This window comes from Buceros rhinoceros, unplaced genomic scaffold (genome assembly GCF_000710305.1).
Source record: "Buceros rhinoceros silvestris isolate BGI_N320 unplaced genomic scaffold, ASM71030v1 scaffold6288, whole genome shotgun sequence".
NCBI lineage: Eukaryota > Metazoa > Chordata > Aves > Bucerotiformes > Bucerotidae > Buceros > Buceros rhinoceros.
Genome location: NW_010426343.1, coordinates 46,268 through 58,203, shown reverse-complemented (window position 1 = coordinate 58,203; position 11,936 = coordinate 46,268). Strand labels below are relative to the sequence as shown.

Here is an 11,936-nt window from a genome sequence, read left to right as displayed (position 1 = left end):
AAAAAAAAAAAAAATTAAAAAAAAAATCTTTACTTACAAAACGGATATTTCCAGTTGTTGCATCTGGCTTTATACAGCCATACTAGCATTTACTTGTGTTTTGATGCTGATACTACACTTAAGGATTTCTGCAGTGAGAATATTATCCATCTGGGTATCTAAACTTCCCCCCCCACACCCCCCTCCACTGGTGGTCACTGTCAAGCAAACCACAGAACTGGATGGAAGCTTAAGTACTTGGCAATTGTAAAGCAAACACATAAACTAAATCCTTTCAGGAAGAAAGAAAAGAAAAAAGGAATGGAGGTTTCACTATCTCTCTAATAGTGTGAAGAGTCAGGAAAAAATGGAATTAGTAGATAACGGAAAATTGGCAACAAAAGTTAATAAAATAATAAGGATAATGTAAGGTAATGGTCTGCATGATGGTCTGTATGTTTGTTACTGAAAAGGCATAAAGTTCTCTTTTTTTGTTAGTTTGCAGTTAGAGACATGACATGCAGGGGATTTGTACTGGGTTGCATGGTAAAGCATATGTTAACGTTTTGGTACCAGTGACTGAACAGTAATTTATTTATTAAATAATCTCCGGGAGATGCGTTAAAAATAGTGAAACAGGATAGCACTGTCAGGAGACAGCTGTAAATTTTAAACTGAATAACCCTTCTTCAAAAATTCAAACTTTGCACTTAGAAAATCTCAGAGTAGTTCTGTGTAGTTGCCTTCTGCAGTTGTATTAAAAAGGAAAAGGGTTAAAGGGCATAAACTTTCCTTTACCTAGTACCCACTAAAATAAGTGTTTAAGATCTTCTGTAAGGATTGTTGGTACAGAGTTACCTAGATGGCGGGTGGGTATGGTTCTGTCATCGCTACAGTGCTGTACTTTCTAATTGTAGTAAAGCAGTAGGTCACCACATACTCAGGTTTACAAACACGTTTTTTCTTGGTTTATATGGACCTTGGGGAGACAGGTACGGTACTTGCTGTGGCTTAACTAACCCCAGCTGCAACTAAGCACCATGCAGCCGCTCACTCCCCGCTCGCAGCTGGGATGGGGGAGAGTATCAGGAGTGAGGGTTGGGGAGAGTAGAACTTGCAGTTTTAATAGCACAGAAAAGGAAGGGAAAATAATAATAGTAGAATTTACAAAGGGATGGACAATACAGTTGTTCACCACCTGCTGACTAAACCCCAGCCAAACACCAAACCACGGTGTCCCCCAGCCCATTTGCCCCCCCACCCTGTTTAAATACTGGTCATGACATCATATGGTATGAACTACCCCTAATAGTAGAATTTACAAAGGGATGGACAATACAGTTGTTCACCACCTGCTGACTAAACCCCAGCCAAACACCAAACCACGGTGTCCCCCAGCCCATTTGCCCCCCCACCCTGTTTAAATACTGGTCATGACAGCATATGGTATGAACTACCCCTTTGGGTCAGCTGTCCTGGCTCTGTCCCCTCCCAGCTCCTTGTGCTCCTCTGACGGGGCAGCGTGAGAAGCTGAAAAGTCCTCGACTTGCTATAAACCCTACTTAGCAACACCTATCCCATCAGTGTGTTAGCAACATTATTCTCAGCCTAAATCCTAAACACAGCACTGCACCAGCTCCTAGGAAGAAAATTAACTTTATTCTAGCTGAAACCAAGGCAGTACAGAAGATGGAAGAATGTTTCCAAGTGGGGGGTTTATTTTTTATTTATTGGTTTAGACTTTTCTTATGAAAGAGACTAAAGTGTTTCTTGTGTGTATGTGGAAAAACAAGCTTATGAATAAAGTAATTTGTCCTAGTTGAACGAGCATCTTTTACATGTGAAAGTTATGTGATTTTGTTTTGGTTCAGAATAGTAAGATTGAAGCCTTGTTTACAGTTTCTAAATGAGCACTCATTAAAGCTTCAATCTATACTAATGAAAACGGTTGGAATTAAGTATTTCTATTATGCAAAGTTTTGATAGCTTAGATTTTTCAATAATGTTCCTTCATGAAATAGTGTAGGCAAGTAAGGCTTTGCTTCTCCGGAATTCTTGCCCTGACAGGCTTTGCAGTGACTTGAAGCAGTACGTTCCACGGTGATGTTTCCAGTTACCAATATTTTGTAAGTATGAAGATTGTGTGAAGCATATAGAGTGTGACAAAGTGACTTTGTTAGTACCAGGTGGTGTGTGATTGGAAAACATTGTCTCTATGGCACTGACTTGTTTTCTTCAAAGTTAAGTACATTTAAAATACTCTCTTTTCTCTTTGCTCATCACATTCATCCATCTTAACGATGTTCTCTTGGCTTACAAACCATCTGGTAGTGGCACTTCTTATTTGCAGTGTGGTTCTTGTTAGGTAAAAACTAATAATGTTGAAATTACGTTGTAACTTTCTACAGTGTTACTTCCAACTGTCTTCTAGTTTCAGTCGCAGTACTGGGTGTTTTCTTTATAGTGCTTGCTATTGTTATTTCTCATGTGGAATGTACAACCTGAGTGGGCAATTTAACTCTAGGAGCTTTGTCCTGAAAAACTAATTTCAAATCTGGACTGTTTGAAGGTTTTTTATTTTTCCTTTCAGACTTTACAGTAATATTTAGTGTATTAATTTGGTATTATTATATTAGGTGGTTTTTATAGGAACCATAGATACCATTTTTATCATTATATTCCTTCATATCTTCATATTTTTTTCCTGGTATTTTTGGGTGAGTTGTTCAAGACAGTCTGCTTTCTCTACAGCAGTTCCTGGTTTTATAAGGTTTTCAGATTGTGCTCAATAATTCAGTAATGTGCCATTATTACCTATTTAATGCATTAATGTCATTCAAGACTGAACTATACCAAGTTTGTCTTGTATGAAGATGAGTGATTCAACAGTCAGAGCTTGAAATTCTACCCATCAGGTTAAACTTCATTGTAATAAACTGAAAATATAGGTATTACTACTGTGATTGCACTGCTATGAAACTCTATAGGTAGATATGACTTTTTCAAAATCTTGATATTTGTATGTTAAGATCCATCACGTTGTTGGTTTCTACTTTTTACCATTAATGAGCACTATAAGCAAACAAAAGAATACATCTTTCCTTTGATGCTACTGAGGCTTTAAGGAAGGAGAGGATTACTTGGAAAACAAGTTTCTCGGGAGGAAAATGTATTTTATATAAAGTTTTCAATCTTGCTTTTAAGAACTAATTTTAAAATTGCTATTTGCGTACTCTACCGTTAGCTAAAGCAGGAAGATCCAGGTGAAATATTAGGCATCTTTCCAATGGAAGATATCTTCATCTTCATTAGGCTTGCATACAGCTACAAGCTATGTGAAAATTTTGAAGTACTCGACAGTATTCAAACACTGCAGGAATGTTATGATCCACCTGAATTTCCTTTCTCTATTCTGCAATTAGTTGAATATTTCCTGAAGGTTCATTTTGGATTTAGTCTAATCTCAGTACAATTTCTCTGTATCTCTTTCCTCCAAGTTGTTTCCAGGTTGGTTGTTATTTTGAGGAGGGAGACAGGGATCTTGAAAGTATTGAGTAATTAGAAATGTGATACTAGGCAGAGTCTCAAACTGGAGTCTCGAGTATGGGGGAAGGTTGAAGCATGAACTCTGCTGTATTAAGAATCGGAATCCGCATGCAAGAGAGTCGTTACAAGCAAAAGCCACGGGGAGCCAGGCTGTGTGATTTTTGTAGTTCGGGGAATAACTTGTGTCTTTTGTTCTTGGGTTTTGATACGTACAACACACTTTCATCAGCTACAATTCAGTATCAGCAGAACTAGCTTAATCGTGCACTAGTTGGTTTGGGGTTTTTTGTTTGGTTTTTTTTTGTACAGTGATTTGTGACTTTGTATCTTTGTGTATATAAACCACAACAGAAGAAAACTGCAAACTGAGACTTTATTGTTTCAGGGCAAACTAATATTTCCCTTAGAAGCTTGCATTCTTCCTGTATTTGCAAATGAATCATTCTAAAAATATTTTCTTCGGGAGGGGGGGAGGAAGAAAAATAAAGCCACAGTTTTCTATTTAAAAGGATCACACCAAAATTTTAATGATGCGTGCTGCATTGGAAGTCCATCTCAGTTTGATTTCTAGACTTCCACACTTCGGAATGGAAAAAAGACTTCTGTTTTCCATTGGGTTTTTCTTACTGGTGATTTTTCAAAGGTGTTGGTCAGTTAACTGGGGCAGGTGGGTGGATATTCCATTTTTATAAGTTCTGTGAAATTACATAGTTGAAAATGTGCCCCAAATAACTGTACGTAGTACAGGAAGCCTGAGGCAGAAGCTGAGCTTAGGTGGTGAGGAATTAAAGAATCCACAAAGAGACATCTGTACTAAAAGGCAAAGAAATCAGATGTTACACTAGGTGACTTGTCACCGGTACTTACACACAGTGCAAATTTGACATGTGAAATACACGTGCGTAGTAAAGGAGATGTGACATCACTCAAGCAGAGTGGAACATCTGATTATGTTGTCAAACTCACAGCAAACTTAATTTCAGTATGTCTTTTCGTAGAATGTATTTTACAGAATTCATTACACAAAGAAGGTCCAAGGTATTTGGTGATTTTATGAAGTCAGTTGTGTAGTGTGTTAACTGGCAAATCTTCACCATTGGAAAGGGGTCATTTGGTGGAAATGTGTGCCACCACCTCATGCTGGTGTGAAATTGCAGGTATGTGAACATTAACACATAAAAATGTCATGTTTGGAAGTAGAACAGCAGTACCAAATATTCCAGTCCTAACTGCTGTACTGAATTTTCTTCTTTTTTACTGTTAGATTAGATTACATTAGAATCATTTTCCTTAACAAAACCTTACAGCTTTGCTGAGAGTGCCCGAGAGCAGTATGAAAAATTGTCCAACATGCACAACAACATGACGAAGTTGTATGAAAACTTGGGAGAATACTTTACCTTTGATCCCAAAACAATAAGCGTGGAAGAATTCTTCGGTGATCTGAGCAACTTCAGAACTCTATTTTTGGTGAGTAATGTCTGCAAAATCTTCTATATTTTCTTTCATGTTCTTTCTCCCAATTTTAATTCTTTCCTCTTCTCTCTATTTGTTATATTTGACTTTGTTTTGCTGAGTGGCAGGAAATTGAATGTATGTTTTTGGCACTATGTAGATGTTGGTCACTGATAGCTATCATCATCCAGTTTGTAACTTGCCAACTCAGCTCTCAGTGAGGTTAAGACGTAAGATAATTAGAAAATATTTTTCCTCTTTTAAAAAAAAGTGCCTGTTGGTTGACACACAACAAACAGGCGTGATACAGAAAAATGTGTTAAAATCAAGTCCTGAATGAGTGTGATTACATTCATAGTGTGTTAGAATTCGGCTCATGCCTTAGTGATGGTGTGGTGCTGAGACTTTGAAGGTGAGCTCTGTATTGCTGACAGAACTCATGAAGTTCACTTGGATGCTTATATTACTCTTTCCAGTCATCCAGAGAAGCTGGTGTCAGGGCATGGCTTTTTTATGAAGGAATTTGAGAATTTGATCAGCAAAGTTTTTTAATGGGTTTACTGTCATCATTCCTCGTGGCTGTCTGGGAGCCATAATTAGCTGCACCAGAGGAAGGTGTACAGGGAAGGCAGATGCCTAGAATGTCACTTTGTGTCTCTGGAGAATATTAACATTACTTGGAAATACCACTGTTTACCATATAGCTGTGGCTCCCTGATCTGTCTGTCTGCCACTAGCTGCCTTAATTTATCATAAGAACTTTCAGTTTCGGTGTGATGGAGGAATAACTAAAACAGTATCTTCATGCTGGGTTTACTTTATTAGGAAACTTTTACTACAATATAATTAACTATTCTTTTTAATTTGGCCTGAATTGCCTTAACTTTTTTTCTCTCAAATATTTGCTAATTTACCTCATTTAAATGAGGTCCTGTTTTATGAACGCTTACTGAAATATTTTATTCACTGTATTCACTTTATTGTTCAGGTGGTGATATAGTCACAGAAGAATTTTAATTTGAATTGAGAATAAATTTTTCTTCAGTGTAAACTCATTTCATTTGTACTTAGAAAAAAGCTTCAAATCCCCAATTCTCTCTGTTTTAGGAAGCTGTCAAAGATTGGAAAGGTTCTAACTTCATTTTTAAGCACTGAAACAGCTGTAGTGATGAGAGTAATGAAGGCATTGAGTCTGCTTGTGCAAACAACTCTTAATTGTTGTTTACACATAATCCCCGGGTTAATGTTCTATACGTGTGTACTTCTGCAAACACTTCTCTCTGGTTATGGAACAGTGGTGTAAATTATGTATAACTACCCTAATAACGCGTACTGAGAAATACTGTGTCTGGGTTTCATTTGCCAAAGTCTCCTGTACTCTGCTGTTGGTACGTGAGCGCACAAGCAGAGGTTCTGAGTGCTGGTCAGCACTCAAGCAGGCACCGGGCTTGCCTGGATTTTATTGCTGTTTAATAGGAGAGGGAGAGGCTGTTGAGAAAGTTTAAACATCCTCTGTAGGTGAATCCTTTTTCTTCTGCTACATCTGATTCTGAGCAAGTAGATTTTGTGGATTTTCAGCAGATTGTAACTACTCGGCTTTTTTCAAATGTAATGAATCTCTTACTTATATACTGCATCGATTCTAACAGCTTTTTTTTAAAAAAAAATTGATAAAAGGAGTAGCTATGGGCAAATCCTTCTGGAAGGCACTGTGTAGGTAGTCGTGAACTAGTGGTCACTTGCCTCTTACTGCAGATCACGATAACCTCACCTGTATATTATTACAATCCTTGGTGTGAGCTTGTCATGTTCTCATAACATCTCATCAAAACCTTCATCTAGTGGTGTAAGTACGCCTGGCAAATTAATGCATTGCAAGACATAATCGTCGTATTTCCTCATTGACCTAAAGTGCCTTCTGTGTTAAGGGGACGTTGTTAGAGATGCCAATTTCTGTCTTTTCTCCAGCAAAGGTCACAGTCCAGCAGATATTTCAGGGACTGGGGGCCTTTCGGCTTTTGAAGGTTTACAAACCTGTGCATGGTCAGTCCTTGTGATATTCGTACGATATTTACATCTTACCTAATACTAACAAACTGCAATAAAATGCCTTTCTAGGGTGGAAAATTATCCTGGAGGCTCCATTTCTATAAATTAATATAGTTTGTTGAGTCAGAACAGTCAAGTTCTGTGTTCTGGTTTGGAATGTTAAACTTGTATTCTGAATGGAAAAGGCATACCACAAATAGTCTTGCTGAACTTCCAGAGAATTGCTTTATAATTTTAGAAAGTAGATAAAATAATTTGCTAGGGTACTGTTCTAATGCTACATGTTGGTCTAAATAGTTAATTATATCTATCTGATGCTATGGCCTTTAAAATTTTTATCTGTCCTTTTATCTTCTAAGCCTCTTTTAAAAGAAATCATTAAATAGGAAATGAACTTGGACCGTGTGTATGATGCATACTAATTTAAATAGTAATGCTTCAGTATAAAAAAGTGAAATCTGAGGCTTATGTAGCTTAAGGAGACACTTTCTTTTCCTTTGCATCATTTGTGCTTCAGTCAGTTCTCTTGTTGAGATATCCAGTAGTAGCAGTGGTAATTGTAATTAGGTCTTTTGAGAATTTCTTGACTTATTTTATTCACTAGAGCAGAACCTTGTAGACTTTAGTGGCAGAAAGATTGTTGTTCAGGGATTTAATTTTTTTCCAGACACTTGAGGAAGGCCTAGGGCAAGCATTAAAGTTCACAGTACAGTATTTTTTATAAGGAAAAAATTATGAAAAAGAATTAAGATTTTCTGCAGCATTTTGATGCCCTTGCAGAGTTTTCTGAAAGGAAAAAAATGCTGAAACTCATGGAATCTGTGGAATTTACTGTAAAAGAAAGTCATAACTACTGGTAAGAGTTCAGGAGCAATCAGAAAAAACTGAGGATATACAGCATCTCCAAATATTCCCTGGAGCGTGCATACTTACTAAACGTGTCTAGTCCAGACAGTCGTACTACCTGCACGTGTTCTCATAAGTGGTCCTGTTAACTTTTGGTTTAGCTTTTTTGGTAAAAATCCTGAAGTATAATTCCAGATGTTTTTGAAATATTGATGACTTTTCTTCCTCGTTGTCATTCTCCTCTGTTATTGCTAATGCCTGGTCTATTGATAAAACTTTTTTTTTTCTGCTACTAGCAATTTTAAGTTAAAAACGCAGAAGTTCTTCAGATTGCTGCTTCTGTTTTTGTTGCTAACACTTCTCATTATGACAAGACAAAGCATAGAATCATAAGGTAATTTAGGTTGGAGGGAGACACTAAGGTTGTCTTTGAGTTCAGCATCCTGCTCAAGGCAAGTGGAGAAGTTAGTTCAAGCTGCGTGAGACATTGGCCAACTGAGTTTTGAGTATCTCCATGAATGAAAATGCCATAACTGTGCGAGACTGTTGAAGGCTTTGCTAAAGCCTATGTAGATAACATCCATTGCCTTCCCCTCATCCACAGAGCCAGTCATCTCCTTAGACAAGGCAGTCAGGTTGGTTAGGCACAATTTATCCTTGGTAAGTCCAATGTGGCTGGTTCCAGATACTTTCTTCTCCTTTATTTAGCTGGAATTGCCTTTCAGAAGGAATTGCTCTGTGATCTTCCTGAAAGCAGAAGCGATGGCTGACTAGTGTGTAATTCACCAGGCTTTCCTCACTCTTTTGAAGATAAACACATTATTTGCCTTTTCCAGGCATTGGAGATGTCCCCTGAGTCCCACCACTTTTTGATGAAATAGGGTCCTCGCAATGCCATCAGTGAGCTGCCCGAACTGCCTGTGAAACAGTGATGGCAAAGGTTGAGATGAAGGCAGCCCAGCGTACCGCAGCTGCTTCTTTAATGTTAGGTTCCATGCTCCATTCATCTGCAGACTTTTCCTTGTCTGTCACTGTAGCTATAAAAGCCTTTCTCATTGCTTTTCACAACTCTTGCTAGTTTTATTTCTATCCGAGCTTTGACTTTCAAAATTCCTTTCTTCCTGGACGCTGTAGCTGTCCTTCCAGACTTCAAGGTTTCCGTCTTGTGTGAGAGCTCCCTGTTCAGCCAGGCTGGCCCCTGCCCCACCTCCTCAGCCTCCTGCATGGCAGGATGGGTGATTCTTGAGCTTTGAGAAGGCTTTCCTTGAAGGTTAGTTACAGACAGTGAATGCTTTGCATGTACACATTGTGTTTTAATTGACTCTGCAGCATATATGGTTCAGGATCCTTGATTTTTGAGGGGCTATGTTGAATTGTGAGTGCTCAGAAAGACTTCACGTCCGTTACCTTCGCGCAACAGCTATTAGTTGGTTTTGCCTTTGCCTAATCTGTGATGTTGTGGATGTTTTTGCTGTTTAAAAGCGACAAGATTGACTAAACAGATTTGATTGCATTGACATTTTTTCTTCTTTTCATTTACAACTAAAGAGTATCTAATGTTACAGAGTCATACAATTCAGCTAGTGTGTTTTATTGAATATAGATGAATGTTTTTAAAGATGAATTTAAAAATTAAATCAGAAATATGTTCTGAATGGCATGTCCCCAGGTCCCAGAGAAAATTCTTTGTGAGTGTTTGTATGTGTACGTATATAAAAGTAGGTTTGGAGCTTGAGATGTGTTTGTCTTATAAAGCTCATATCAAGCTATTTTAACGTTAAGGAAACAGCTGGTCTTTTGGAAACTCATGTTGAAGATTTTTGATGATTGTTAGAGGAAGTGCCATGTATCGAATGGAATACAATGCCCATTTTATTACTTGAAATAAAGTGCATACATCATCTTTTCTAACTGCTTGTGTTTTGCAAGTTGGGCAGATAATGGTATTTACTAAATGCACCTCCATGTGGTCAAAGCATTCAGAAGTGGTTAGGCTGAATGACGAGATGTAGAGTATGAGAGAAACGTTTTCTGGAACCGTTAATGTTGTTTTTTCATCCTTCGTTCTTCTGATCAAAACATACCAGCAATACAGTGATACTCCTTTGGGTCCAGTGGTTTCTCTTAAAGTTATTTTCCAAAAAAATTTTCCGTGTGAGTTAGTCGTTACTCTGTTATCCCTGAACAAAAAGGGGGAGAGGAAATGGTAAGTGGTCAGTGTGGGCTGACAGAGTAACCATCCTTTCTCCGTTCCTTTGTGAGACGTTGATTGCCGTTGGAACACTTCCAATACTTTTTTGAGCAACAGACAATTACCCCAGAGACCGACTTATTTGTGGACGTTTTGTTGGTTGTTTTATGTCTTTAAAACTGTCCAGTTACAAATTTTCCGTTCACATACCAAATTAATCATCTGTATTTAATTTTTATCAACATCGGTCTACCTCTGTATGAGACTATAAGTAATTTGGGGGCTGGTCTGCGTTGCTAGAAGGAGAAAAAGCACTGTGTGATGGTTAGGAAATCCCAGTCTAGGTGACACCATGAAAACTGCCCATCATATGATTGCCAATAGCCAAATAAACTCTCAGCACTCTGACCAATCTAACCAAATATTCCTTGAGAGCCATTTAAGCTGCATTATATTGAGCTGCAATATACTGAATCATCCTAGAGCTGCAGGTAGAAGAAACAGTTTGTTTGGGTTTTTTATTCTATATCTGCTCCTATTTTATCCCCAGGCTTCTCTCACCGTTTTTGCAGGAAACAGAGCCAAGAGTGTAGGGAGACAATGAAATAAAGTTTGCATCACTTTACCTCTCTGTCTCTTACACTTAGAAATTTTGTCCCTCATGGTCCCCTCCTTTGAAGTGAGCTTTTAACTAGATTTTTCCTGGTGCATGTGTCACCTCTGCCTATGTTTACTACTTTGATTTTCAGATTGAGTATATCTTGATAACCTCACTGTAGTCAAGGCATATCACAAGAAATCAGTAAAACACTTCAGCATGATTCTCCTTTGCAAATGGAACAAGATTCAAAATCAAGCTTGGAGGAAAAGAAAAAAAAATGAGTATTTATTGTTCTCTTGGAGCTGATGACTATGGAAAAGTTGAATCTAAAGGAGCAATAGGGGGTTTGGATTTTTGGAGGTTTTTTTCCTCCCTGTTAAAATAGTAGACTCACTGAATAATAATATGCTTTTTATATTTAGGACTATTTCGAGGAAGAAATGGGGTTTAGATTTCATTGATTTAGTCCTTTCTTCCATTGAAAGTAAGCACAAATTTCTGTTGTCCTTGGGCACAACTGCAACCTGATATATTTTGGTTTGATACTGTTTCAGGCTCTTATCAAATAATGATTAATCAATTGCCTGAAGCAAGATGCCAGTGTGTTCTTTTCTGGGTTGGTTCTTCACTTTAACCCGCTGTCTCGCAGAGCTTCTATCAAATGATCAGAAATACTTTTTATCTGTCACTTTCTGAATGTTTGTGTTGGTGCTGGAGTGTTTAAAAACATCCACCAAATCTCAGTGCCTGTGTTTGCAAATGGGCAAAAACTTCCTATCACTACAGTTGTGGGCTTCGTGGAAGTTCTGTGAAATATCTAGATAGGAACTATATTAGATAGGAAGTGCTCTTTTTTTGATACACAGTTTTAAACGCTTCAGATTTTGTTTGCTCTGTGGGCTCCCCTTTAATGCAGATAGTCTGAGGTGTGAATTTTGAGTCAAAAACCCCCGATGTTGTAATAATGCCTATAAAAGAGTTGGGTAACAGGCATTCATGGGCATAGTTGTTATGAAATGCAGAGAAGTTTTTCCTTCAGTGAAGGGATATTACTTTATATCTTGTACCCAGTTTTCTTAGTGGTGACTGGTTCACTCACGTTTGTGTGAATGCAGCTCTTTGAATAAGGAATTAAATCTTTAAATTGCATTATAAATGTATTTAGGGAAAAAAGGCAGTAGTCTGGTGTAAATAAGTATTTAGCAGATGGAACTCATGGGCTGACAGTATGAGAGCTGGGTCCTTGAAAAAGCACCTGTGAAATAAACC

General features: G+C 37.9%; 1 protein-coding gene across 1 annotated transcript in view; it reads left to right on the top strand.

Moving 5' to 3' along the window:
* The window catches only part of DIAPH2 (diaphanous-related formin 2), a gene marked incomplete at both ends in the record, with an annotated part of 150,142 nt that overhangs the window by 111,862 nt on the left and 26,344 nt on the right, over positions 1-11,936 (top strand). The window contains one exon of the mRNA XM_010141468.1: positions 4,831-4,995. Within this exon, the coding sequence (XP_010139770.1) occupies positions 4,831-4,995 (165 nt within the window). The remainder of the gene's footprint in view (positions 1-4,830; positions 4,996-11,936) is intronic.